Source organism: Odocoileus virginianus, chromosome 16 (genome assembly GCF_023699985.2).
Source record: "Odocoileus virginianus isolate 20LAN1187 ecotype Illinois chromosome 16, Ovbor_1.2, whole genome shotgun sequence".
In the NCBI taxonomy this organism is placed as follows: domain Eukaryota; kingdom Metazoa; phylum Chordata; class Mammalia; order Artiodactyla; family Cervidae; genus Odocoileus; species Odocoileus virginianus.
This window is the reverse complement of record NC_069689.1, coordinates 49,663,046-49,690,536: the sequence shown is the minus strand read 5'-3', so window position 1 is coordinate 49,690,536 and position 27,491 is coordinate 49,663,046. Positions and strand designations below refer to the sequence as shown.

Genomic DNA, 27,491 nt, shown 5'->3' with positions numbered 1-27,491 from the left:
GACCCCATGGACTGTAGTTGCCAGGCTCCTCTGTCCATGGGCTTTTCCAGGCATGAACCCTGGAGTGGGTTGCCATTTCCTAGTCCAGGGGATCTTCCTGACCCCATATCTCTTGCATCTCCTGTATTGGCAGGCGGGTCTTTTACCACCATGCCACCCAGGAAGCCCCCTCATTTACTTACACCCAGCTTTAAAAATGAAAACTCTTACTGCTTTAGAAGGCTGCCCCTTCATACTTCAGAATCAGCCTCTGCCTCTTTACTACTGAATCCTTCTTCCTTTATCCCCAGAAGTAATAGTGACACTGAATGCTGTCTCATTTATTCATTGTGGTTTTACCACTTCTGCATCTATCTTTGAACAGGGTAATTCAATTTTGTCTGCTTTTTAAGATTTTATAACAGAATCATGTAATACTTTTAGGTCTTTCTCTGTGACATGCAAATCAATTCACTCACTTTTTGACCTGCATCCATGTGATCAGTATGTGACCTTCAAGTATCTTCATTCTATATGGTATTTAGCTTGATACATAAGTTATTTACCCATTCTACTCTAGAAGCACATTTGAATTGGTTGCAGGCTTGGTTGGGGGTTTTGATTGGTTGGTTGCTAGTATTTTGGCTGTTAAATGAAAAGTGTTTTTGTAAACATTGGACATTTCACCTGGTGGACACATGCCAGGGTTCAGAGCAGTGGCTCCCAGTGTGTGGTGCCCGGAGGGCAGAGTCAGCATCACCTAGGAAATTTGCTGAACTGAATTTCTGGGGCCCCACCCCAAACCTGCTGAACCAGGAACTTGGGGTGGAGTCCAGAGATTGATCCTGTCTATACGAGTCCTCTGGCATTTTTCCTGCATGCTAAAGTTTGAAACCTGCTACTCCCAAGTTTATACCTAGGAATGAATATGCATATTATCTGATATACACATTCTGCTTAATTAGTTGCTGCCAGCCATTCCCCAGGTTACTGAACCATTAGCATCCAATGAAAGTTATCAATGCTCTGCATCTTAGAAAACTTAACATGCTGTAACTTCAAAATCATGTCAACCCGATGAGTTAAGTCACACTTTGGTGTGATTTTAACTCCCATTTTCTTCATTACTAATAATATTTATAAGTTTGGGGACTTTTTTCTCCTTTTGACTAATTTTCTCCCCCCTCTTACCTTTTTTATTGATTTTTAGAGGTGTTTTATATAATCTAGGTAGAAATTGTAATAGAAATATCTTCTCCAATTTTGTGGCTTGTTTTTTCCCACTGTGTTTTTTGATGAACAAAATCCTTATACTTAATGTCAAATTTATTAATTATTTTTGATATGGCTTGGGCATTTTATGTCATTACTGAGGGATTGTTCCTAGCCTAAAGGTCATAAAGATGCTCTTTATATTATTTATGGTTTTAATTTTTATATTAAATTTTAAAATCTACTAGTAAGTAGATTTCATTTTTGTATTCTGGATACCACCTGATCCAGTACCATTTCTTAAATATTCTGCTTTTCCTCAGAGATCTACAATTCCACAAGATCATAAATCAGGTTACCTTTTATAGGTGGACTTGTCCATTCCATTCATTGGTCTCTTGTCTGCACCTGTACCAATGTTACACAAGCATCATTTGAATTTAGCATTGTCCTTCCCAATTTGCTTTTCATCTTCAAGAATGCCTAGGCTCTTGATATTTTGCTTGTGCACATAATAGAATTGACATGTTGTGTTTCATAGAAACAAAGAACAAGACCAAACCAATATGGAAAATTAAGTCAGAATCAATTATTGAGTTAGCTTTCAAAATCACACCATTGAAAAACAACAGCAGAAGGAAGCCAAATTAACTAGAAGTAAAAATAAGAGAAAAATCACTGAAGTAGAATATATGTGTGAAAATGAAAAGGAATAATACAGACTTTCCTGGCAGTCTAGTGGTTAAGACACCACGCTTTTACTACAGTGGACGCAGGTTCAATCCCTGGTTGAGGAATGAAGATCTGTATGGCTAAGATATAAAATAAAAGGAATAACAATTAAAAGCTGTCTCTCAAAAACTAACAAAACAAGTTACTCTTTTCTGAGAGTTTTCAATGTACAAAGAGTACACAAATAAATTGCAGCAGGCATTGAAGGGGAGATATTTCAAATGAGGCAGAGATAAACACAAAGAGGATATTATGAAGTTTTATGCTTAAAATGATGAAATATATATGAAAGAGGTGAAACTTGTAGAGCAGTGTATCCAATGACTGAAGAAGAATAAGAACTTGAATAGTTCTGTACCCACTAAATAATTCAGTCAGTGGTTTAGTGTCTTACCAGAAAACAAAACATAGGCCCCAGAAACTTTAGAGACAAGGTTTTACTAACCATTCAAGGAGCAGATAAATCCTATATTATACAGATTCTTTTCGGTTGTCTTTTGGCTGTTATCTTTTCTGGTGAAAAATCAGTTACCATTTAGATTGTCGTTCTAAACAAGATTTTTTGTTGATAAGATTTTTTGTTTACAAGAGTAAACATGATTTTTTTTTTTAATCTCACTATCTGTTTTTCCACTTTCTTTTGGTCATGAATTATGTGCAGTTTTACTATGAACTGCCTGCATGTGATTTTTTCCCTCTTTCATCCTATTTGAGGTTCTTTAAATCTGCAGCTTCACAGCTTATATGTTAGATTTTTAGAAATTCTCGTTCAATATCATTTATAGCTTTTTTCCATTTCTCTCTTATCTCTCTTTTTCTGGACTCCCAAGTTTTTACATATAAATTAAGCCTTTATAAATGTGCCATGTATCTTTTTTGCTGTATTTTATTATCATGTTTATATCTGTATAGGTATTTTCTACTAATACTCCAAATCACAAATGCTCTCTTTTCTGCTCTGCTGTTAAATTCATTTAGCAAATTCTTCATTTCACTTATCTTTTTAAAAAATTTTTTTCAGTTTCCATTGGACTCTATTTTATAAATCCCAGTTCTCTTCTGATATTCTCCATAGTTTTTTTAATCCATTTTCATGTATATATTAATATGGTATATGAATATGGTATATATGAATATCCATCTGTATATGTTGCATTTGCTATGCTGTGCTTAGTCACTCAGTCGTGTCTGACTCTTTGCGACCCTATGGACTGTAGAACCCACCAGGCTCCTGTATCCATGGGGATTCTCCAGACGAGAATACTGGAGTGGGTTGCCATGCCCTCCTCCAGGGGATATTCCCAACCCAGAGATTGAACCCAGGCCTCCCACATTGCGGGTGGATTCTTTACCATCTGAGCCACCAGGGAAGCCCATATATATCACAAATTATGGTACAAATATATACATATTAATCATGGCTATTTAAAAATTTACATCTGGTAACTCTAACATCTTTTTGTTCTCATTGTCCATTTTTTCTCTTGATTTTTGGTCATTGCTTTTTTAATCCTGACCATTGTAATTATTTTTTTAATCAAATACTGTATAAAATGTATTAAAACACTTTAGAAGATATGGAATGTGTTATTTTCCACCAAGAGAATATAGAGAAGGGAATGAGGGTCTAGCAAATCAGAGTGATCCAATCAGGGATTGGAATGACCCAAGGTAGGATTTCAAGCGTCTTGAGGACTGGTTTATTTTGGTTTTAACCCTGTGCTTAGTGCATAGTCCTTCAGAAATCTTAATAAAACCCTGTAGTGTTTACCAGGCCCCTTCTTTTATGAGGGTCCCTAACCTCCAGTTTTTATTCCCCAACTCAGTGAGATTGCCGAAAACTTTTGGTTCTCATTTTCTGCTTGGCCTTAATTTTTCATCCTAAGCACACGTGCTCTAAACAGTGAATTTCTCAAGGAGATGTGCATTTGAATGTCAGGCTTGAATGTCTACTGTTCCTTTTGTTCCTCAAGCTCTGGCTGCCACAGTTCCCTTGCACCCCAGTTTTTACCTCCCTAGATTATTAAGACTGAAGCATGTTCTAAATTGCTCCTCTGTGCCATGTCTTAGACAGTGCATTGGCAAAAATAAAATGTAACAAAAACTCTAAGAAGTCAAAGCAGTGGCAAACTAAGATGTACCTTTCTACATTTGCCTGTTATCTTTGATCTTGTCCCTCAGACCCTGGATGCCTTTGTTCCCCTCGAATGTCTTCAGACAGTTTGTGTAGATAATTCAGTTTTCACAGTTGTTTGGTGGGCGGAGGGGGTTCCATTTGTTTTTCGTGGGTGATGTTTTTTATGCAGAAAGAATGAGATAAAGCTCAGCTCCATACTGAAAAGCTAGTTTACATGTCTACTTAACATAGAGGCTTAACAACAAGGGTGTCTTAGAATTTTTTAAAACCAACCCATACCTTTCCCAGTTTACAGACATTTGCTGTCCGCATTTTAAATTGTTTCAACACACCTATATTTAACCTTTCTAATAAGTCCATGTTTATTTAGATTGATATGCACGTTTACTATTGCTCTTGAACACATACATTCTCACATTCAGCCTTTTGATGCCAGGAATGGTTTTCCTTTGTCTTTGAAATAAATCTATTCTATGTACTTTCATGAGTGAATCTTCATATGATAAGCACTACTGGCTCATGCTTTTCTGAAAAAGTCTCTGCTTTACTCTTAAGATAATTTGCTACATACAAGTTTTTGAATTGAAAGGCTGAAAGCGTATATATGTTGAGTTTTTCTACTCTCTTGTTTCACTTGTTGCATTGAGATATAAAGTCACTCATATTAATTTTTCTTCACAGGTGAATTGTCTTTTCTCTCTAGCTGCTTGTAAATGTTTCTGCTTTTCTCCCCAAGTATTTTTCAGTTCTACCGTGATATTTTTAAGCCCAAACACCTCTTTATTTATCTTATTAAGGGTTTATTTGGATCTTCCCATTTGATACATTTCAACAATTCTGGAAAATCCTCAGGCATTCTATCTTCATATTTTGCTTTCCTGTTCTCTCATTAACTCTTTGCCCCTTCAACACCCATCAGGTGTTGTCTTAGACCTTCTTGTTGACATCTTCCATGTCTTTGACCTTTCATATATCTGTATTTTTGTTTCTGTCCTGTACATTCTGAAGAACTTCTTTGGAATTATTTCTCAGTCCAGTAATGTTCCTTTCTGTTAGTCGGTTCTCTTCTGTTTTTAACCTGTTAGTTAATAACAACCACTGTGTTTAAATTTTATCGTCTCCACTTCACATTGTTTCTCAGCTACAATGCAGCCCAGTTTCCATGGTCCATTTGTTAAACCATTTTATTTGTGTATTGGCTGTGCTGGGTCTTCGCTGTCTGTGCAGGCTTCCTCTAGTTGCAGAGAGCAGACACTCTCTCTAGTTGTGGTGTGTGGGCTTCACGTTGCGGTGGGTCCTCTCGCTCCAGGGCACACGGGCTTCAGTAGTCGCAGCACATGGGTCAGTTGTGGACGCCGCCGGGGCTCGAGAGCGCAGGCTCAGTAGTCGCAGCACATGGGCTTAGTTGCTCTGAGGCACATGGGACCTTCCCACAGCAGGGATCGAACTTGTGTCGCCCTGCATTGGCCAGTGGATTCTTTACCATTAAGCCACCAGAGAAGCCCTCTGTGGTCCATTTTAAAAATAATTGCTTTGCCTTCTCTACCTTCATTATACTTGATTAGCAAAACCTCCGCTAAACATAGGTAGAGGAAAACAGCCAGTACCTCCTGACATCTATATTACATTTCTTTGAGCCATTATCCTCTCTTCTGGACTATTTTATAATTTCTGCCATACTTTTCTAACACCTTCTCCCTGTCCTCACTCAGATCACAACCATGGTTGACACATGTGCCAGTTTACTGCTGTTTTGTCCCTGCCGTACCTACCTATCCCCTTACCAACATCTGTGCGTGGATCTCCTGCTCTCTGTCCTATAACTATGAATCACTGAATTGTTGCTTCCGAAATATCAATAACCTCAGATATGCAGATGACACCACCCTTATGGCAGAAAGTGAAGAGGAACTAAAAAGCCTCTTGATGAAAGTGAAAGAGGAGAGTGAAAAAGTTGGCTTAAAGCTCAACATTCAGAAAACTAAGATCATGGCATCTGGTCCCATCACTTCATGGAAAATAGATGGGGAGACAGTGGAAACAGTGTCACACTTTTATTTTTTTGGGCTCCAAAATCACTGCAGATGGTGACTGCAGCCATGAAATTAAAAGATGCTTACTCCTTGGAAGGAAAGTTATGACTAACCTGCTGCTGCTGCTGCTGCTGAGTCACTTCAGTCGTGTCCAACTCTGTGTGACCCTATAGATGGCAGCCCACTAGGCTCCGCCGTCCCTGGGATTCTCCAGGCAAGAACACTGGAGTGGGTTGCCATTTCCTTCTCCAATGCATGAAAGTAAGAAGTGAAAGTGAAGTCGCTCAGTCGTGTCCGACTCTTAGCGACCCATGGACTGCAGCCTACCAGGCTCCTCCATCCATGGGATTTTCCAGGCAAGATACTGGAGTGGGGTGCCATTGCCTTCTCCGTGACCAACCTGGATAGCATATTTAAAAGCAGACACATTACTTTGCCAACAAAGGTCCGTCCGGTCAAGGCTATGGTTTTTCCAGTGGTCATGTATGGATGTGAGAGTTGGACTGTGAAGAAAGCTGAGCACCAAAAAATTGATACTTTTGAACTATGGTGTTGGAGAAGACTCTTGAGAGTCCCTTGGACTGCAAGGAGATCCAACCAGTCCATCCTGAAGGAGATCAGTCCTGGGTGTTCATTGGAAGGACTGATGCTGAAGCTGAAACTCCAATACTTTGGCCACCTCATGCAAAGAGTTGACTCATTGGAAAAGACCCTGATGCTGGGAGGGATTGGGGACAGGAGAAGAAGGGGACAACAGAGGATGAGATGGCTGGATGGCATCACCGACTCAATGGGCATGAGTTTGAATAAACTTCAGGAGTTTGTGATGGACAGGGAGGCCTGGCGTGCTGCGATTCATGGGGTTGTAGAGTCGGACATGACTAAGCGACTGAACTGAACTGAAGATGAACTCTCCGTCCGTATGCTGGATCACACCCCTACCCCGTGATTCAAAAATATTGTTCGAACTCTTCTTTCTTCTGTCTCCTACACCATCATTTTTTCCCTCCCTCTCTCCCCTGGTCCTTGCTACAATCTCTTCCATCCTGTTTCTCTGCTCTTATTTATTAGGCTGAGCTAGGTCTTAGTTGCAGCATGCAGTATTGTTGATCTTTGTTGTGACATGCATGATCTATTTTTTAAGTTACAGCATGCACGATCTTGTAGTTGTCGCAAGCAGGATCTTTAGTTTCAGCATTCAGGATCTAGTTCCCTGACCAGGAATTGAATCCAGGCCCCCTGCATGAGGAGTGCAGAGTCAGCCACTGAACCACCAGGGAAGTCCACTCTTCTCTTCTTTATAACAGACTCTTTCATAGAGTTGTGTAACCACTGTCTACATTTCTCTGTTCTTTCTTAAACTCACCTTCATCTGGTTTTTGTTTTATCACTCTAGTCAACTGCTCATTTCAAATCACCAGGGACCAGTTTCCAGTGACCGTCTTATTTAGAAATTTATTTTTAAGTGTCTTAAGTGTTAGTAGCGGCTCTTTATGACCCCATGGACTGTAGCCCCCCAGGCTCCTCCGTCCATGGGATTCTTCAGGCAAGAATACTGGAGTGGGTTTCCTGCCCTCCTCCAGGAGATCTTACTGAGCCAGGGATCCAACACGGATCTCCTGCATTGCAGGTAGATTCTTTATCATTTGAGCTGCCTGTTCTTGCCCTCCTCTTTAAAGATCTTTGTTTATCTTGTTTCCTAGGACAGCAGGGTCTCCTACACTATCTCTTTTGCTCTGACAGCTCCTCAGTATCCTTTACTGGTTCCTTTTAATCTTCTCCAACTCGTAAATTTGTACTTTTCTAGGGATCACTACACTTCTGAGCCGTTTCTCTCTATGATTCTTTCCTTGTTAAAATTAGCCAGTCTGAAACCTTTAAACACCATCTGGATGCTGATAATATGCAAACTTATGTCTCTAGTCTTAGCCTCTTGTCTGAACTCTAAACCTTCTATCCGTTGTCTACTCTTTGTCTCCACCCAGATGTCAACAGGTGCCTCAGACTCCGCTTCTCCAAACCTGCTCTTCCCACAGACTTATAGCTCCATAAATGAATCCATCCACTCTTGCAGTTTTTCAGGCCCCACCATTTAGTATTATCCTTGATGATTCCATTTTTATATGCTCATTCAAATTGTCTGAAAATCCTCTTGGTCTACTTTCTAAATAGCGTTAACATGGCCACTTTTCAATAATTGCACTGCCATCAGCATGGTTCTAAGCTACAGTTAACTTTAACCTGGATCATTGCAATAGCTTTCTAAATGAAGTCTCTGCTTCTACCCTGTGTCTTTATGGTATGTTGTAATGTACCAGAGTGATATCTGAATCACTCCAGAGTCAGAGGTGTATGCACAACTTTCTGAGAAACTGTCATGTAATATTCCAATTTTTTTGGAATCAAATATTTTGCCAGTTTTTATTGAGGTGTTTCCATACCAAGTTGTAGAAATTCTTTATATATTCCAGATACATGTTCTCTTTCAGTACATGTATAGAAAATATTTTCTCCCATTTTGTGACTTTTTTCATTTAAGTGTCTTCCGAAGAGAAAAGGGAAGAATAATTTTAATACTTAATTTTTTTCACTTATTTACATTAGTTTGTTCTGCTTTTTGTGCCCTAAGAAATCTTTGACCTACCCTTCCTTATGCCTGAGGTTTTTCTCATAATGTTTTCCTAGATGTTTTGAAGTTTTAGTATTTAGTTTTAGATATTATGATTTATTTAGAGTTCATTTTTGTCTATGGTAAGGGAGAGTGATTTTTTTTTTCCATACATATATTCAGTCATTCCAGAGCCGTTTGTTGAAAAGACTCTCATTTCTCCCATTGAATTACCTTGGCAATGTTTTTTTAATTTTTTTGCTAGAGTATAATTGCTTTACAATTTGTGTTCGTTTCTGTTGTACAAAAAAGTAAATCAGTTATATGTACACATATATAGCCCCTCCCTCTTGAACCTCCCACCCACACCCCGCACATCCCCATCCCATCCCTTTGGTCATTACAGAGAGCCGAGCTGAGCTCCTTATGTATACAGCAGCTTCCCACTAGCTAGCTCTTGTGTTCACGGCAGTGTATATATGTCAGTGCCACTCTTCCAGTTTATCCCAACCCACATTGCCCGTGTGTGTCCACAAGTCCATTCCATACGTCTTCTTCTCTCTTCCTGCCCTGCAAGTGAGTTCATCAGTACCATTTTTCTAGATTCCATATATACGCATTAATATACAATATTTGTACATCTTCTTTATCCATTCCTCTGTTGATAGACGTTCCATGTCCTGGTTATTGTAAACAGGGCTATAGTGAACATTAGGAGCATTGGGGTACATGTATCTTTTTAAATTGGCAGTGTTTTTAGAAATAAGTTAATTATATATTGATATATGTTGATTGTATTTTCTGTTCCATTACTGTATCACTTTATAATAAACTCTATTAGGTAAGCTTTATTTTTTAAAATTGCTTTGACTGCTCCATCAAATAATATTCCCATATATAATATTCAGAATCAGCTTGTCAATTTCTACAAAATTGGGATTGCTTTCTTCTGAGGATCAATTTGCGGAGAACTGTCATATTAACAATATTGAATCTTAAAATCCATGAACTAGTGGCATTTCTATACATTTCTTTAGGTATCCTATAATATTCCTCAGTAATATTTTGTAATTTCCATTGTAGTGGTCTTGCTCTCATTTTGTGTATTTTATTTCCTTGTATTTTATGGATTTTGATTCTACTGTAAATGAAAAATCTTAAGTTTTATTTTTCAGATATTTGCTTCTGGTATTAAAAATAGAATTGATTTTTAAAAAGTAACTTTATACCCTCTGACTGCTGCATTTAATTTTTATTTTTAGGATTTGCTTTGTAGATTCCATAAAATTTTCTATGTAAAAATCAGGTCATCTATAAAAAGTGACAGTTTTGCTTTTATCCTTTCTGATACTTATGCCTTTTACTTCATGTATTTTCCTTTATTACAGTGGCTAGAACATATAATTCAGTATTGAATAGGAGTAGTGAGAGCAGATATACTTGCTTTGTTCCTAATTTTAGAAGGAGATGGTGCAGTTTTCCTCATCATAGAATCATTTTGTCTGTTCTGTAACTTCATCTAAATGGAATTATGTAACTTGTGCTCTTTTTTGTATAAGACTTCTTTCACTCAATATGTTTTTGAGACATTTAATATGGCTGCATGCCTAAGTGTTTTCTTCTTAGTATGTATTTTTTTTAAAAATCACCTTCACAAAGTGTAATTTATATACAACAAACTGTTGCCAAATATGATCAAATATGGTAACTATAAGATTCTTGTTAAGTGTCCTTTATCAGATCAAGGTAATTTTTCTTGTATTCACTGTTTGTTAGTAGTGTTGAGCTTTTTTGTCAATTTTATTTCAACATCTATTGAAAGAATCAAATGTATTTTCTCCTTTATTCTGTCAATATGGTGGATTATATTTGTTTTTAATGTGAAATTAATCTTACATTCTTGGGCCATATTCTCCTTGATTACACTATAGTATATGTTTTTTATGTATTTCTTGATTTGATTTGTTATTATTTTCTTAAGGATTCTTGCATCCCTGTTCCTGTTGCGTGTTTTCCTATAATTTATTTTGTCATAGTGGCTTTTTCAGGGTTTCATAGGGTAAAACCAGCTTCATAAAATTAGTTGTGAAATATTCCTTCCAGTAGAATGTTCTTCTTTGAATGTTTGATAGAATTCAACAGTGAAAGTATTTGATTCTGAATATATCTTGATGGAGACATTTGTTCAATTTTGTTCAGTTGCATGTTTCAGTACATTTTCCCTTGTTTAAGAGATAAGACTTTTTTTACTTTTCCACAGAGATATTCATTCTATTCTCATCTCTACCTTTTATGCTTGCAGTGTTTATTCCAGTAACATTCAATGTAATTATTGATGTATTGAAATTTGGTTACTGTTTTATTATTTTGTATTTGTCTGCTGTGTTTCTTGGCCTTCCCTAGTGGCTCAGTGGTAAAGAATCCACCTGCAATGCAGGAGATGTGGGTTTGATCCCTGGAGAAGGAAATAGCAACTCACTCCAGTGTTCTTGCCTGGGAAATCCCATGGACAGAAGAACCTAGCAGGCTACGGTCCATGGGGTTGCAGAAGAGTTAACATGACTTAGTAATTAAAATGATGTATTACCATGTATTTCTTGATTTGATTTGCTATATTTTCATAAGGATTCTTTCATCTTTGTTCTATTGTGTATTTGCCTATAATTTATTTTGTCTTAATGGCTTTGTCAGTGTTTCATTTCAGGGTATAACTGGCTTCATAAAATTAGTTGTGAAACATTCCCTCCAATAGAATGTTCTACATTTCTTATTCCTGTTTCCATCTTCTCGTCTTTTAGAATTCTGTTTTAAGTCATCTGTTGGCTTTTTATCTATTCTCTGTTCTTTGGTTATTGTTCTAGAGATTAACTATACGTGTGCAAGTATGTTTGAGTGTGTGTGTGTGTAATTTCCACTTAACTTTTGACACCCAATTTGGGATTAATTTTTATCATTTCACCTAAAACATAGAAATATTGCAACTCATCTAAGTCCATATGTCCACCTGTCCCTCCCATCCTTTTTATTTCAGTTTTCATATGTCTTGTACTACATCTAAATACATTATAAGCACCACTGGAATGATGCTATAAGCATAGCTTTAAACAATCATATGAGTTCTAAAGGAAATAAAAGAAAAACTGGTCTTGTATATTTACCTATGTATCTACCACTTCTGATGTTCTTCATTTCTTCCTGAAGTTTGAGTTCCATTAGGATTCCTTTCCCTTATTCTGAAGAAATCCTTTAGTTTTATTGTTGTTCACATATGCTGGTGAAAGATTATTTTAATTTTCACTTATCTGAGTCTTTATTTCACCTTCACTCCTGCAAGATACTTTCATTGGATATAGAATCCTGGGTTGACATTTTTGCTCTTGCTTTTACCTAACACTTTAAAATTGCTGTTGTACTTCTCCTCACCTCCATGGTTTCTGATGTGAAATCCATGAACATTCAGGTAGTTAAGTTCTTGTACATAATGTGTCATTTATCTTTAGTTGGTTTCAGAATTTCATCAGTTTTGTTTTTCAGAACTGTGATTATGACACATATATGCATGCATGCTAAGTCTCTTCAGTCTTGTCTGCCTCCGTGGGACCCTGTGGACTATAGTCGCCCAGCCTCCTCTGTCCCTGGGATTCCCCAGGCAAGAATACTGGAGTGGGTTGCCATGCCCTCCTCCAGGGGATCTTCCCGACCCAGGGATCAAACCTGCATACTCTTAAATCTCCTGCATTGGCGGGCAGGTTCTTTACCAAAGAGCTATAGTAAATAGTTCTTTTACCTGCCAGTGCAAGAGATGCAGGTTTGATCCTGGGTCAGGAAGATCCTCTGGAGAAGGGAATGGCTTCCCACTTCAGTTTTCTTGCCTGGAGAATTCCATCGACAGAGGAGCCTGGTGGGCTACACTCCATGGGGTTGCAAAGAGTCAGACACAACTGAGCAACTAGTATATGTGTATTAGTATATAATATGTATATATAAGTATATATATTTATTTGCCTAAGCCTGATTTTCTTTGAATTTATTCTGCTGGAAGTTCTCTAGGAAGTGTTCAACCATTAGTTATTTACACATGTCTCTAACTTCCCTCTTTTTCTGAGATTCTGAATATTAGAACTTTTGAAATTATTCAGTGAGCAGTAATAGTCCATTTATTTATTTCCATACTATTTTCTCACTTTCAGATAAGGTGATTTCTTTTGATATCTCTTCAAGTTCCTTAAGTTTTTTTTTTAATTCTGATCCTGAACATACTTACTGATTTTTTTTTTTTAGTTTGAGACGTTGATGTTTTAGTTGAACAGTTTTCCCTTTTATTATTTTGTGCGTTTATTTACTAACTTTATTATGATGTCATTTTCCTTCATCTCACTGAGCATATTTCTGATAGGTGGTCTGAAGTTCTTGTCTGATCATTTTAACATGTGCATTACCTTGAACTTGACATCTGTTGATTGCCTTCCCCTTGATACTGATTCCACTCTCCTGACTCTGTGTATGTCAAGTGATGTTGAATCGTATCTTAGACATTAAGAGGATTATGTGGTGAAAACAGTAAATTATCCTACATTGTTTCAAATAAGGTTGGTTTTGTTTTTTAAGAAAGCATTTACTTCTGTTAGACCCAAACTGACCATTCAGTCACACCTGCCGTGAGTGGCAGCTTTGATCCCAGTCCAGAGGCCTCTGAGTCTGGTCCGTGTGTGCGGTAGAGGCTATAGCAGAGTTCACGTGCAGAATTTGGTATTTTCCTTTGCTTACCCTCCCCTCCTGATGTGCTTCTGTGTTCTCTGGCAGCCCTGATTGTCACTGACTCCTTTGCCTACATCCTTCATAGGCATTTAGAACACTGGCAGGGTTTTCTATTGAGTTTTAACCGACTGGTGCCATCTCTGTGTCTTCAACTCTTCTTGAGTGAAAGACGCAAAAATTTTTCATGTGGCCCCATGCAGATCTGAGTTCTTGGTCCGAGGTTTCAACTCCTCTGAGAAATATATTAACTTTGTTTCATACTCTCAAATACTTGGTCTCCCTTCCAGTCCTAAAGGGTTTCTGTTTTTGCTAGATGATGTTGTTAAGGAACTTAATCCACCATTAGAGAAGTAAAAATTATGCATTGATTTTAAAAATGTTAATAGAAGTACTAGTTTCTCACTCTTAAAGAATTTCAAGTTCTTTGAATGTGAACTTTTTTTTGTAAAACACTTTCTGGGCTTACTTACCAATACCTGGGGAGACAAATATGATAAACGAGGTGTTTGTCTAGCACAGCCGTCCCTCTAGTTTCAGTTCATGTAAAAGTAATTTTGTTGAAGACATTATATAACTAGTTGATAATGAAGAAAATAAAAATATGTTGTTTCCTATTTTTTTTTCTTAATAGTTTTTGGTCAGCCTCTTTTTACTTGAAATTATATTTTGCAATTTGAAAGAACAATAAAATTCCATTTATCCAATAGATAGAAATTAAGAAATAGTAACCCTTTAGAGTATAATTAAAACCTCTAATCTTAAAAGAACTTTAAGAACAGGGAAAGGGAAATAGGTAACAATGAAGAAAATTGCTAGTTTTACATAGAGAAATTGCTGTACTACTTTCTCAACTTCTCTCTGTGTTGTTCACAATAAAACAAAACATGACAAAAAATAAAAGAAAAAGAAACCTTTAAACACCTAGAAAATTAGAGGAGTATACATATTATTAAATAATAAAATTGATAAAGCCCATCCAGTTAGTAAACTGGAAGATATCAGTAATGTAATGATCTATATTGATTCAAAAAGTATTTCAAAAATTCTATACTTGCTCATTAAAAAATGCACAGAGGTTTAGCACTAGAAGAAAATATAAATAACATATAGATTGGGAGGCTAAAGGAAATGTCATGATTTACAGTTTATAGGATTTTACACACCAGATCTCCAAAACGATGTATTTTCAATTCCCTACAAGTAATAAGAGGGCTTAGAAATAATGTGAAAAACATATAAATCAGTGTTCCTGTAACTAGAAGTAAGTAACCAACTAAAGAATATAAATTTGAAAATCATCCCATTCATAATAGTATCAAAACTATTAAATTACTTTCCAAAAAATAATAAAACATATGCAAAATCATTACGTAAAAAAGAAGTGAAAAGATGAAGTTCTGAGTATATGGAGAAATAAATATTCCTTATAATTCAGAAGGTCATTATCAGGATGTCAGTTCTCTTCACACTGATAAGTATGTTAAAGGCTCTTCCAATAAAATTTCACCAAGAATTTTGTAGAATGTTACAAACTGATTTTTAAATCCATGTGGAAGGATGCAGTCAAAGAACAATCCAAGATAATTTTAAAAGTGAAATAATATCTACTTATGCACTCAGATACCATCTGATTACTGAAAGTGAAAATGTTAGTCACTCAGTTGTATCCAACTCTTTGCGACCCCATGAACTGTAGCCCACAGGGCTGCTCTGTCCATGGGATTCCCCAGGCAAGGGTACTGGAGTGGTCCTGGTGAAAGAACAGTAATGTAATTCAGAAGAAGGGATTAGAGAGTCTGTATGGCTTCCCTTGTAGCTCAGTCAATAAAGAATCTGCCTGCAATGCGGGAGACCTGGGTTTGACCCCTGGGTCGAGAAGCTTCCTTGGAGAAGGAAATGGCAACCCACTCCAGTATCCTTGCCTGGAAAATCTCATGGACACAGGAGCCTGGTAGGCTGCAGTCCATGGAGTCGCAGAGAGTCAGGCACGATTGAGCGACTAACACTTACTTTGAGGGTCTGTAGACAACAGTCCTATGGGAAGCTGATGTGTGACAGAGTGGGAATGTAGAATCAGTGAGCCAAGTATGGAGCCCTTCAGTAATCCAATTCTAAAAGTTGACTATACTCAATATTTTGTAATAACCTGTAAGGAAAAAGAATCTGAGGGAAAAAAAAACCATGTGTGTGTGTGTGTGTGTGTGTGTGTGTGTGTAATCCTGAATCACCTTGCGATATACCTGAAACTAATACAACATTGTAAATCAACTATGAGGATGAAGTTCAAATTGGGTGCCTGTTTCTACCTCTAAACCAAGAGAAGGAACACACACACTCACACAGTTATCTTTTGAAAGAAGAGACAAGAAATCACTTTATCACCTCAGGGTAGCATAGATTTCTTAAGTAGAACATGGAATAGTAAAGGCAAAAATCCTCAAGTTGAAGATTAATATATTTGCATTAAAAAATAAAACCACTATTTCATCCTAAGTTTTCATTGGTAAGAGAATATCATGGAAAAATTGCAAAACATTCATTGTAATGGGGTACCATATACCACATGAAATGAATATACTTGATTTATGTATACCATCAATAGATCTATAAAATGCAGTATTAAAAAGTTCCAGAATGATCGCAAAATTTTGACACTGTTTATTCTAATTGAAAGCTTAGGTCTCCTCAAGTGTTAAAGATGCACACTGATCATCATTTTCTTGTGGCCATCTAGCCTCAAAATTGGAAGATTTTAAGATTTTTATGGATAAACGACAAGGTCATACTGTATAACAGAGAGAACTATATTCAATATTCTGTGACAAGTCATAAGGGAAAAGAATATGAAGAAAGAATATATATGTGTATAACTGAGTCATTTTGTTGTACAGAAGAAATTAATATAGCATTGTACATCAGCTATATTTCATCCAAATTTAAAAAAAGTTTAAAGAGACTTCAGAAAACTAAAGTTTTTATCCAAAGTATTTGAATTTTTCAGCACTGGCAGCCTGCTTGAAAAGGAATCATTCCCTCTGGGGCTTCCTGGGTGGCAGTAGTAATAAAGAATCCACCTGCCCGTGTAGGAGATACAAGAGACGGGGTCAGATCCTGGGGTCAGTCAGATCCCCTGGAGGAGGAAATGGCAGCCCACTCCTGAATTCTCGCCTGGGAAATCCCGTGGACAGAGGAGCCTGGCGGGCTCCAGTCCATGGAGCCGCAAAGAGTCGGGCACGACTGAGCCATAGAGCACAGCACACGGCCCTAGTTCAGATAAATCTCACTCTTGGTAAAAATTGGCCTGTAGCCTCTTAGTGACCTTTGGATTTTCCATGCTGTGTACTTTACCTGTATTCTGGCGTGCCAAGTCCAGCAGCAAAAAACTAAATAAGGTTGGTAGAGTAATGAGGTTTCCAAATATGGGAACTCTATTCCAGAGTGTGATGGGCCAGCTCATTTCTCTGCCTTCCTTATTCTGCTACTAGTTCTAAAACTGTGCTAATGATCGTGTGTGTGTGTGTGTGTGTGTATTTTAATCTGCTTGGAACTATACAGAGAGTCCTGGGTTTAATCTCCTGAAGTCAGTGAGTAGGAGCTGAGGATTGTCCCCATACTGTTTTTGCAAGCAATCATTTGCTCTTTGTCTTCCAATCAGGTGTTCTTAGTCACTGTCTGGAACTTTGAACTCTACATGATCCCTCTGGCTTTATTGCTCCTCTTTGTCTACAATTCCATCGGAACTGCGAGAGGGAAGGGTGGCAGCATCCAGGACAGCCAGGTGAGCCCAGATTCCAATAATTCTGACATTTGATTAGAAAAGAAAGTGTGTTACCAGTAAACCACCACCACCACAGCATGACCCGATCCACTGCATTTGAGACTGGAGGAGCAATACTGCTCATGTATTCACGTTACAGGGAAGATATTCGTCACGTGTAATCTGGAGTCTTCCTTCTGGAGAATCTGTGTTTCTGTGTCTGGGCCTGCCTCCTTAGCTTGAGTGAGCCATCTGGTTTTTCATCAGCATTTCCAGGCCAGAAGCACCTGTCTGGGTGTCCATGGAGTTCCTGGGAATAAGATTCTCTACTTCCCAGGTGGTACTAGTGGTAAAGAACCCACCTGCCAATGCAGGAGATGTAAATGATGCAGGTTTGATCCCTGGGTCGTAAAGATATCCTGGAGGAGGGCACGGCGACCCACTCCATTATTCTTGCCTAGAAAATCCCATGGACAGGAGCCTGGTGAGCTATAGTCCATAGGGTCACAGAGTTGGACATAACTGAATCAACTTAGCATGCACACATGCAGAACAAGCCTTTGGTGGCTTCTTGAGCCCCTTCAGGGAAACACAAGTGGAAGGTGCCTCAGACCTCCCCAGATAGTTCTCCTGTGCAATATTCTCCTGTAGCCTAAGGCCTCAGGGGGTCCTCTGAGGCTGGCACACTTTCAGGGAAGTCAGAGAGAGGGTGGGCACCGGCCCCCTCTGTTCTCAAGTGCCCAGGATTTTTCTGTAATTCTCAAGCTCACTGGGGTGTTAAAGGAAACACGGGCAGGGCCTCTTCACAACATTCCCCCACATCTACTTTTCTTACTTTTTCTCCATCTCTCCCTCCCCTACCCCTCTTATTCCAACCCATAGAATCTTTTTCTGCTCTATTTTCGAAGGATCTTGTATGTATAGACTTGCTTTGTGATATAAGCTTGTTATTACAGGTTTAAGAACCAAGCTTTCGAAACAAAAATCTTGTCTTGAGACTTGGTAACATCCTTTAGAAAAAAATGACCTCCATGTTGGGTTTTCTAAGACTCAAGTTGACCATCTTCACCGATTTTTCCTTATAATGTTCTGATTATTAAAAAATAATTGTCTCTGAAATAACAGATATTTAAGGAATGTTTCTGGTTTCATTTGGAGTGGTGGAAAATGAGTGTAAGGCCTGGAGTAAAACCTCAGACAAACTCAAAATTCTGTTTGGGTTTTGATCGTGTAGTTCAATAAGCATGTGCTTGTATCGATAATGAGGAGCCTGAAGATGCTAGAACCAACTAACAAATAAATAGCATTAAAATACAAGTTTATGTAAGGATTAAGTTTCACAGAGCTACAAATGAAGAAGCTTTTTACAGAGAAACATCTGTTGTAGAAGTGCTGTGTTCAACTAACATTTTTACAGTTTTAATCAGACCTGTTTATAGCATATATGTGTGTGTGTGTGTGTGTGTGTGTGTGTGTGTGTGTGTATTTGTAGGCAGGTATGGACTTCCCTTGTGGCTCAGATGGTAAAGAATCTACCTGCAGTGTGGGAAACCCAGGTTCTACCCCGGGTCAGGAAGATCCCTTGGAGAAGGAAATGGCAATCCATTCCAGGATTCTTGCCTAGAGAATCCTATGGGCAGAGGAGCCTGGCAAGCTATAGTCTGTGTGTGTGTGTGTGTGTGTGTGTAAGTAAATATGGTTACGTAAGTGTTCTTGTGTGTATATATGTATAAATGTGTATGTATATATATTTGTATATGAAATATTTTTTAATTTACTAAACATTTTGTAATTCATTATCTAATTTAAACTTGGTAACATAACCCTGAAGGAGTCAAGAACTACTATTTTCATTTCATGCTTGATGCAACTAAGGTTCAGAGTGGCAGAGTGATTTGCTCAAAGTCATGCAGCAAAACAGTGCTGGGACAAGGTCTCCAACTGAAGACTTTGTCTCAAGATGAAGACTTCTAACTCCTAATTACAGAGTTTGTTCCTCCCCTAGCAGGTTTTCGTTGTATTCATTTTTATCCTTTGTTATCCATTTGCTCTCATGGAACAGGCTTGTTGCTAGCATTGAATAGGTTAGTTCTCCAGTATCAGTAAGCATTCCACAGACTGCTCGGTGGAGTTTGTAGGAATTCTAGGAGGTAATTCAGTACCAGCCCTGCCTGAAGAAATTGCTCAGTGGTTTATGGAGGTCTTCAGAGTTATTCCCTCCTTTGTACAAGCATGATGTTGACCATTCTTTTTTCTGTTGGGACAATGGCAGCTACTTTGATATGCCTGTGTTTGCAAGGTTAAGTAGAAAGGTAAGTGTTTAAACTGAAAATACACTTGAGTTTCTGATACCCAGTGTTCTTTCAGAGCTCCCAAATCATTGGATTGTGTACCAGCACGTGTTAGCTTTTAAATGTAGCAGTAATATGACTCAAACGTACCCATTAACTAGCCAGAATTTCTAAATGAATTTGGACAAGCCTCCGTGTGCAGCGCCGCTAGTGCTGTGGCCCCAGAACTAAAGGCAGGCCCCCCCTTTAGCCCAGATCTGAACCTGGAGTTTCCTTCCCTCATCTGCACCGCCCCCCCCAACTCCAAAGCCCAAGGAAAACAATAATACTGTATAGAAACCTGTATCTTATTCTTGAGATTGATTACATTCAGGCTAATGCATTTTCTACTGTCTAATGTTTCGGTAATGGCCCCAGAGGAAAAGTGCAGTCATTATAGCAATGAGCCCAGCACACACGGAGTATGGTGTTCTCAGCCTTAACACAGCAGCTGGTTCATTTGTCAAGAATAAGAACAAAACTGTTTACAGAAGGTACAACTTGGCAGTGCGGTTTTTAAAGCTGGCTGCTTTCAAAGGGCACTCGCCTAATAGCTTTATTTATAGTTCACAGTTTTATGTAGATCATGCATATTGTTTACAGTCTTGTTTCAGCATCCTTTAACTTTAAAAGGGTCCTTTTTTAAGAGGGCACAGTGTATTTCAAAAAGACGAGTGTTTCAATGATGTAGGAAAACTTGAAGCTTGGCTATGCATGTGTTTGTACTTGGTCATTTCAGTTGATGTTTTATTCACATGTGTGGGTTTTCCTCTTAGGAGAGCCCGGACGTGGATGAGGAGGATGATGAAGATGACAAGGTGGGTATGCTCCAGAAAGGACAAGAAAGGCAGCATGAATGCTTTTGGTCGATGGCATTCTAGCTGGTTGAGTCAAGCTCTGTTGTATCATTTTACTACCGTAGGGTGACCAGTATAGTGATCAAATTCGCATAATGTGTAAAAGTTATCCTTTTTCAAGTTTTAAGTGAAGATGAAAAGAGGTGGAATACAAGGAGTAACTGAACTGTTAACTAGGAGGCCTGTCATTTGAGGCGAAGTGTAGCCTTCCCCTTGGTGGATGAAAGGTAGATGAAAGGTAGTCCAGGAAGTCAAAAGTAAATCAAGTGCAGTCGCTGTTCCTTGAGGCTCATGTCTGCACTCTGCGGGTGGGTCACCCGCTTCAGAATCTGTCACTTGCCCAGCTGTTGCTGGCATCGTTTTCAGCTCTACGTCTGGGTACATCTGTCCTTTCTCTCCTCCTGGGAGAATCTCTCAAATCTGCTGCTTTGTTGTCATTACGCTTTCAGACAAACCTTCTGGAATAAAACGGAAAAAAAAAAAGTAAAATGCCAGATGAGATGCTACTAGGTTCACAGTCGCCCAGTCCCCTAGAACTTGTGGGTCTGCCGGGTTCTGGGCGATAGTGTGTAGAAGGTGGGCAGGAGAGGAGAGAGGCGAGAGAGGGAAAGGGAAAAGCTAAGGGTCCCATATAAAATGTGCAGGAAACAGAAATGAATTCAAAAACACCAACTTCATGACACAGACAACCTTAAAATCCATCAAAGGAGCAGGATGCTTTTTGCCCATTTGAAGGAAGTTGGGCAGGTTACAAAGTAAATCTTACTTGTCATTCTAAAATGATCATTAAGAGCAAACTAATAAAGTGTGACTTTTTAAAAAGAGAATCGGGACCCTTTCAAGAATGAAAGTCCCATGATGCCACTTTCTTCTAGATGAATTGACCTGAGTGGCTTCTGAGTGATGTCAGTCCTTGAACATTAAAAATAGTCACAGCTAGGGACTTCCCTGGTGGTTCAGTGCTGAAGAATCTGCCTGCCAGTGCTGGGTTCAATCCCTGGTCTGGGAAGATTCCACATGTTTCAGAGCAACTAAGCCCATGGGCTGCGACTGCTGAGCCTGTGCTATAGAGCCTGCGCTCGGCCACGAGTGAAGCCACCACAGTAGAGACTCAGTGCAGCCGGAAATAAACACATGAAATCAGTTTTAAAAAGTAGCCACAGCTAAATTAATGTGCCCTTGGGGATGTTTCACCACAGCAGACACAGTTCAGTTCAGTCGCTCAGTTGTGTCCAACTCTTGGCGACCCCATGGACTGCAGCACGCCAGGCCTCCCTGTCCACCACCAACTCCTGGAACTTGTTCAAATTCATGTCCATTGAGTCGGTGATGCCATCCAACCGTCTCGTCCTCTGTCGTCCCCTTCTCCTCCTGCCTTCAATCTTTAATGGAATTATTTTAAAGCTACACAAGGAGTAATCATCAATTTTATTAAGCAAAGGTTGGAAGTGAGGAAGATTTCTTTCTCTTTGGTCTAGTCTGTATTAACGAGGCACCTATGGAAGAAGATGTCACCCACCCTAGAGAGATTATTGTGACTGTGGGGCTTTATCCCCTCTAAGAGAGAAGAAATCCAATAAGAAGGTGATGAATGAAAGAGTGGTGTCGAGTAAACAGGAAGGCAATAAAGTCATCCATGAAGGGATTCCAAGCTCCCAACACAGGGGCCCCAGGTTCAATCCCTGGTCAGGGAACTAGATCCCACATGCCACAACTCAGAGTTTGTATGTACTGCAACTAAAGGTCTCACATGCTGCAGTGAGGATCAGAGATCCTGCATGCCACAGAGAAGACCCAGTGCGGTCAAACAAGAGTATTTTAAAAATATCAGCCATGAAAGTTTAGAGCAGTGGTTGGCATGGTCTAACTTTCCATTGTGGCACCTCAAGGGCTCTCTGGGGGTGTGGAGGGAAAACCACTTGGGCTGTGATCTATATGGATGAACCTGGGAGCTCTTGCTGTCCTCTAAGCATCACCCTCCTCACAGAAGATACATCAGCCCACCCACACTGAGGATGTTGGCACTGGGGTCTCCACATCTCCTCCAGGACACCTCCGTTCTTGAGATACTTTGATTGAGTGTAGTATGTTTGTAGGGCCTTTAAGAGTGCCGTATTGTCTTGTTTCTTTCGCTTCCTCAATTTCATACTTCTGTGGAAACTTCTTTTTGCCTTTTTATACTGTGGATGGGCTTCTTGGGGCAAGGATACTGGAGTGGTTTGCCATCCCCTCCTCTAGTGGACCGCGTTTTGCCAGAACTCTCCGCTGTGACCCGCCCATCCTGGGTGGCCCTACACGGCATGGCTCATAGCTTCACTGAGCTCCACAAGCCCTTCGCCACCACAAACTGTGCTCCATGAAGGAGGCCTGGCGTGCCGCAGGCCATGTCGCAACGCGTGGGACACGACTTCGTGACTGAACAGCAACAGCCTGGAAACTTCTGAAGGCATAGCTCTGCAGTGAAAGGTTGACTTCTGCTTAGACCTCTTCTGCTGAACACAAGCCTTGTGTTGTGAGGGGAGACTGACACGCTTCAGCCCTTTTCCACATCTCTGCGCTGTCACTTCTCTAAGAGATGTGTGAACTAGAGGGACTCTCAACTGGAAGATCTCCGGAGCGCACCTCCACTTACAGATTATTAGGCTTTATCATTGCTTCTCCATGTAGAGCAGCCTCCACACCCAGAACTGGTCCCTCAAGCAAGGAGGCCCTGGGCCACTCCCCTCCACAGTGTTCTGACTCCGGGGGCGTCCCCACAGCGCCCTTCTGGCTTCTGTTGTGTGTTAGACATGACAGACGGGCTTCTGGGAACTGTAACACACCCAGTGAGAGATGGACTGTTTACAAATTATAAACATCCAGCCATCTCCTTCCAAACCAGGAGAGGAGGGGAACTCCTTTCTACTCAAACTATCCATCTTGAAAGTGACACTCCTTAATTGCCAGCGCCCCTTCCCACCAAATACCATCACGGACAACCGTGGAAGATGAAAGCGTGCTGGGGGCCCCTTGGCACAACTTCCTCGGGAGATGGACGTGTTCCCATATTCTGTCTGTCTCCGCTGCACAGACCCGGACAAGGTCTGGGGTCTGTCATCCTTTTATTGTCTAGAACAGGGATGGCTGTAAAATGACATCATCATAGCCTCTTGCTTCTTCTCATTGTTAAAAGTCCATGGTAATTCCCTGTATTTTTTTCGAAACCAAATCAGACTCCACAATTTTGCCTTCCTTTCTTTGATGGGCTTTCAGTTACAACGTAGAACACTTGGATAACTAGGTTTTTGGCTCTTAGGAAACTGAAGGTACAAACTCAACTTTGAAGAGAGGCAATCTTTCTTAGACCTGATGGCCCCATGCAAGAAATTGCTTGTTATGAGTATAGTTTGCTGGGGACCCCAGAACAAACAGATAATGGCTAAGTTCAGCCAACAGCAATCAGCTGACATTTCCTATTTGTATTAGATTCCGTATGTGAAATTCTTCTATGTGGACCTTATTTGTACGGATGGATTACAATGAAAATTGCATTAATTTGCTACACAGTAAAGGTCAGTAATTGAAGCATGAACCAAGAAACTATTGTGTAAAATGCTGTATCCCATATTTAGGAAAGGTCATGCAAAGCAATAATATCTTGTTTTCATTGCAGAAAGTATAAATACTTGCATTAGCGTTTCTTTCTTTTTTCCAGCCCAACAATCACTTGTATAGAATATTTCAGGATTTACTGTTAACAACAGGAAGAAAGAATAATAAGGGCATGTAATTAAAAAAAAAACAAACACCTGCCTATTGCTGTCATAAAGACACTGCATCATGATGTCTGCATTTTGGGTTGGTTGGTTTTAACTCAGCTGTCAGAAATAGGATTGGATCATCTGTTTGAGATTATCAGTGAGTTCACAGTTGCTTTAGTGTTTGGTGGAAGGGGAAAAGATCCTCCTTTCATGTCAATTATGGGTGAAAAACATGTGGATCTTTTCCTTTAAGAAAATAAGAGACATATATTTTTGTGGATTGATGATTTTGTAAAGAAAGAATATGAATAGATATTATATCCCTATCCTCTTTTCACAAATTAGGATGGTATCACTAAAATCTAAGTATATTTAAACCATCAATCCTAGTTTTAAAAATGATTTTTTATCCTCCCAAATGATTAGTCCACAGGTAGAGCCTTCTTAGAGAGAGAAGGGAATGTGTGTACATTTAGCAGTTCTTGTAAGTTCACTTACATAGTCCTTTGGATGAAGTTGTTCAGGACCAGCATGCCTTATTCCCTGTGTTTTCTTGTTCCAGAAAGAGAAGATGACCTGTAATGTCTCAGCCAGGAAAGACTGTCATTCTTGGAGGAAGTCTCCTTACAGTTTGATAGTGAGAGTAGTTTTGTTTATGATTCCTTTGTGCCTTCTTAAGCATGTCCAAAACACAGCAAATTAGTTTGATTAGTGATTTTTTTTTTAATCAGCTGACTAAGTCATGGTACTTTAAGATGGTGCGGTATGTTTAAGAAAATGAAAACTCAGATAATATCTTCAAAAAGTTAACAATAGTTGAATACACACACACATACTTTCAGGGCATATACAGTCTACATACAGGATATATTGTAGAGAATCTTATGGATAATTTTCAGGGGAATAAAGTAAATGGTTGTTCTGATGTAACTTTAAATGGTTGTTCTGATGTAACTTCTTTTAATTTGAATTAATAATATTTTCAGTGATGAAGTGATTTAATTGCTAACATTCCTACCATACCATCTTACTTCCAAGACTTTAATATTAAAATGGATTCCAGCCAATTCTTAATTATCTGTTTATACATGTTTTGAATTAAAAGGGATTGGCTTCCTTATTCTTACAGTCTTTTCCCTGACAACATTGACTTGCTCAGATCCCTTTTAAAAAAATCAAATGCCCATCCTTAAGATGTTTGGCTTCATTACCTTCAGAAATAATCTAGAAATGTTATTAATCTAATATTTTGAAGCATTATTTAGCCTACTCCTCTCAGGCTCACTGGTAGACCCAGTACTTGTGGATTTTCTTTGTGACTCCTACTGTAAAGATTTTCCTTGTATGTTGCTCCCAAATATTGTGAAATATGGTACACTAGACTGTAAATGGTATTTATATGGATTATCCTCTTATTAAGTAATTTACAGTAACAGGCTCTGATGTTACAGAGTGTACATCTGGATATTTATCATGCCATTGCCTAAAATTTTTACGTTATGCTAATAGAGAAGGCATTGGACATTGTATCTCCGTTATCCACAAGTCATTACTTTCCTGACAGTAATAGCCGTTCCTCTTGTCTTTCCTATTGAAATCCCCTCTGTTTCAGTGTGGTTTGCCCTAAGTCCCCGTCAACCCATGAGTTTGCAAGGTAATTGACAGATAATTTACAAAATATTTGATAGGTAGGGACACCACTTTTTTCTCAAGGGAAAAATTGTAATTTAGCTTAAGTAATAAATGACATAAAAGCAATAATTTAAAATGAGGCCATTTTGGAACTTCCCTGGCAGTCCAGTGGTTCGGACTCCACACTTCCACTGCAGGGGGTGTTGTTTGGTCCCTGGTCGGGCCAGTAAGATCCCACATGCTGCGAGACACAGCCAAAGAGTTAAAAAGAAAAAAAGAGGATGGGGAATACATGTAAATCCATGGCTAATTCATTTTAATGTATAACAAAAACTACTGTAATGATGTAAAGTAATTAGCCTCCAAAAAAAAAATAAAAAAAAAAATAAATAAATAAAAACCAAAAAAAAAATAAAAAAGAAAAAAAAGAGAGTGACCATTTTGAGTAAGAATTATTTAAATGATTAGATTATTCATATTTGTAGAGTGTTTACAATTTACAGACTGTTTCTATGTGCTTTAACTCATTCAGTACTCAAAGTGAACTGTTAAATTTGATGTTATTTTCCCCATCTGTGAATGAACTAACCCAGGTTAAGCGAAATGTAGCAATGCGTTGGAAAATTTCCCAGCCAGGAGCAAGATTCAAATCCAGTCCTTCTGGTCTAAATCCTGTTTATTTTGGACTGTGTTACGTTGATCCAAAGGGAACGTTGTTAATTTAATGGCCCATTTTTCTGCGTTGTTATTGATAACATTTATGGAGTGTTTTCTCTGTATCTGTGATTGCTCCTTTTCATCAAAATTTGTAGACTACATTGGGTGTTAGAGAAGCAGTGCCTGGGTGAGTCAGGACTGCTTAAAGGTGGTATTTGTGCTGAGTCTTAGGTGATAACTATTTTATCTTCCACGCGCCTCAGTCCCCCCTCCTCAAAGAAAACTAGAGGACACACACGGCTAAAGCAGCGACTGCGGCATACTGTGTGTTTACCTGTGGAAGTGTCAGCTGGGGAAAGCCATCAGCCTGTCTGACCTCTAACACCGTGGCGCCTGTCAGTTGGCTCAGAGAAACTTTTAAGGAAGTCAGTCTTCCCAGGGTCTAAATTCCAAATAAGTTTCTCCACAGTGTTCCCAGTTTTTCAAAGGTGTGTTTTATTAACATCTTCCTCGTGATGATGATATTTTTTCCTTTTACTTTTTTAGCCCGTTGCTTTGATCCCTGATGAAAATCCTGTTGCAGGCCAAAGAAACCTGTTGGTAAAGACCAGTCAGTGTGGAAGGACTTTGTGTAATGAACAGGTCGTGGGAGCAGTTTATAACTGCTTCGAAATGATATTGATTCAAAATCCAGTCTGTTTCATATTCATTTCCCAAAGCAAAAATACTACCTGAGAAGGAAGTACTCTCTTGAAAGAGGACAGAGATTTTTCTTCACTCTAATAGTGCGCCATAAAGTAGGGTGTGTGTGTGTGTGTGTGTGTGTGTGTCCATGAACACAGGACATATCTCATGGGAAGAATGCTTAAAGACAGTTCCCAGTGCATAAGCCAGATTCCTGGAGGACAATTTTTAATCTCATATATCAGAAATACTACTTTTTATTCTTTGTTATGACAGATGCTGAGAGGTTTTTTTTTTGCCCCCCTGCTAAATGCCACTCAGTCTGTTTCTGATGTTTATAATTCTTCAAGTTCTCAAATTGCAGGCTTTTAATAT

At 39.0% G+C, this 27,491-nt stretch overlaps 1 protein-coding gene across 3 annotated transcripts in view; it reads left to right on the top strand.

Moving 5' to 3' along the window:
- The window catches only part of MCTP2 (multiple C2 and transmembrane domain containing 2), a 260,480-nt gene that overhangs the window by 199,022 nt on the left and 33,967 nt on the right, over positions 1-27,491 (top strand). For 2 of the 3 annotated variants that reach the window (XM_070478182.1, XM_070478184.1), the window contains 3 exons: positions 17,115-17,237; positions 20,323-20,364; positions 24,706-24,780. In XM_070478182.1, coding sequence (XP_070334283.1) covers positions 17,115-17,237; positions 20,323-20,364; positions 24,706-24,780 — 240 coding nt within the window. The remainder of the gene's footprint in view (positions 1-17,114; positions 17,238-20,322; positions 20,365-24,705; positions 24,781-27,491) is intronic. The other variant, XM_070478183.1, reaches the window with a different exon arrangement.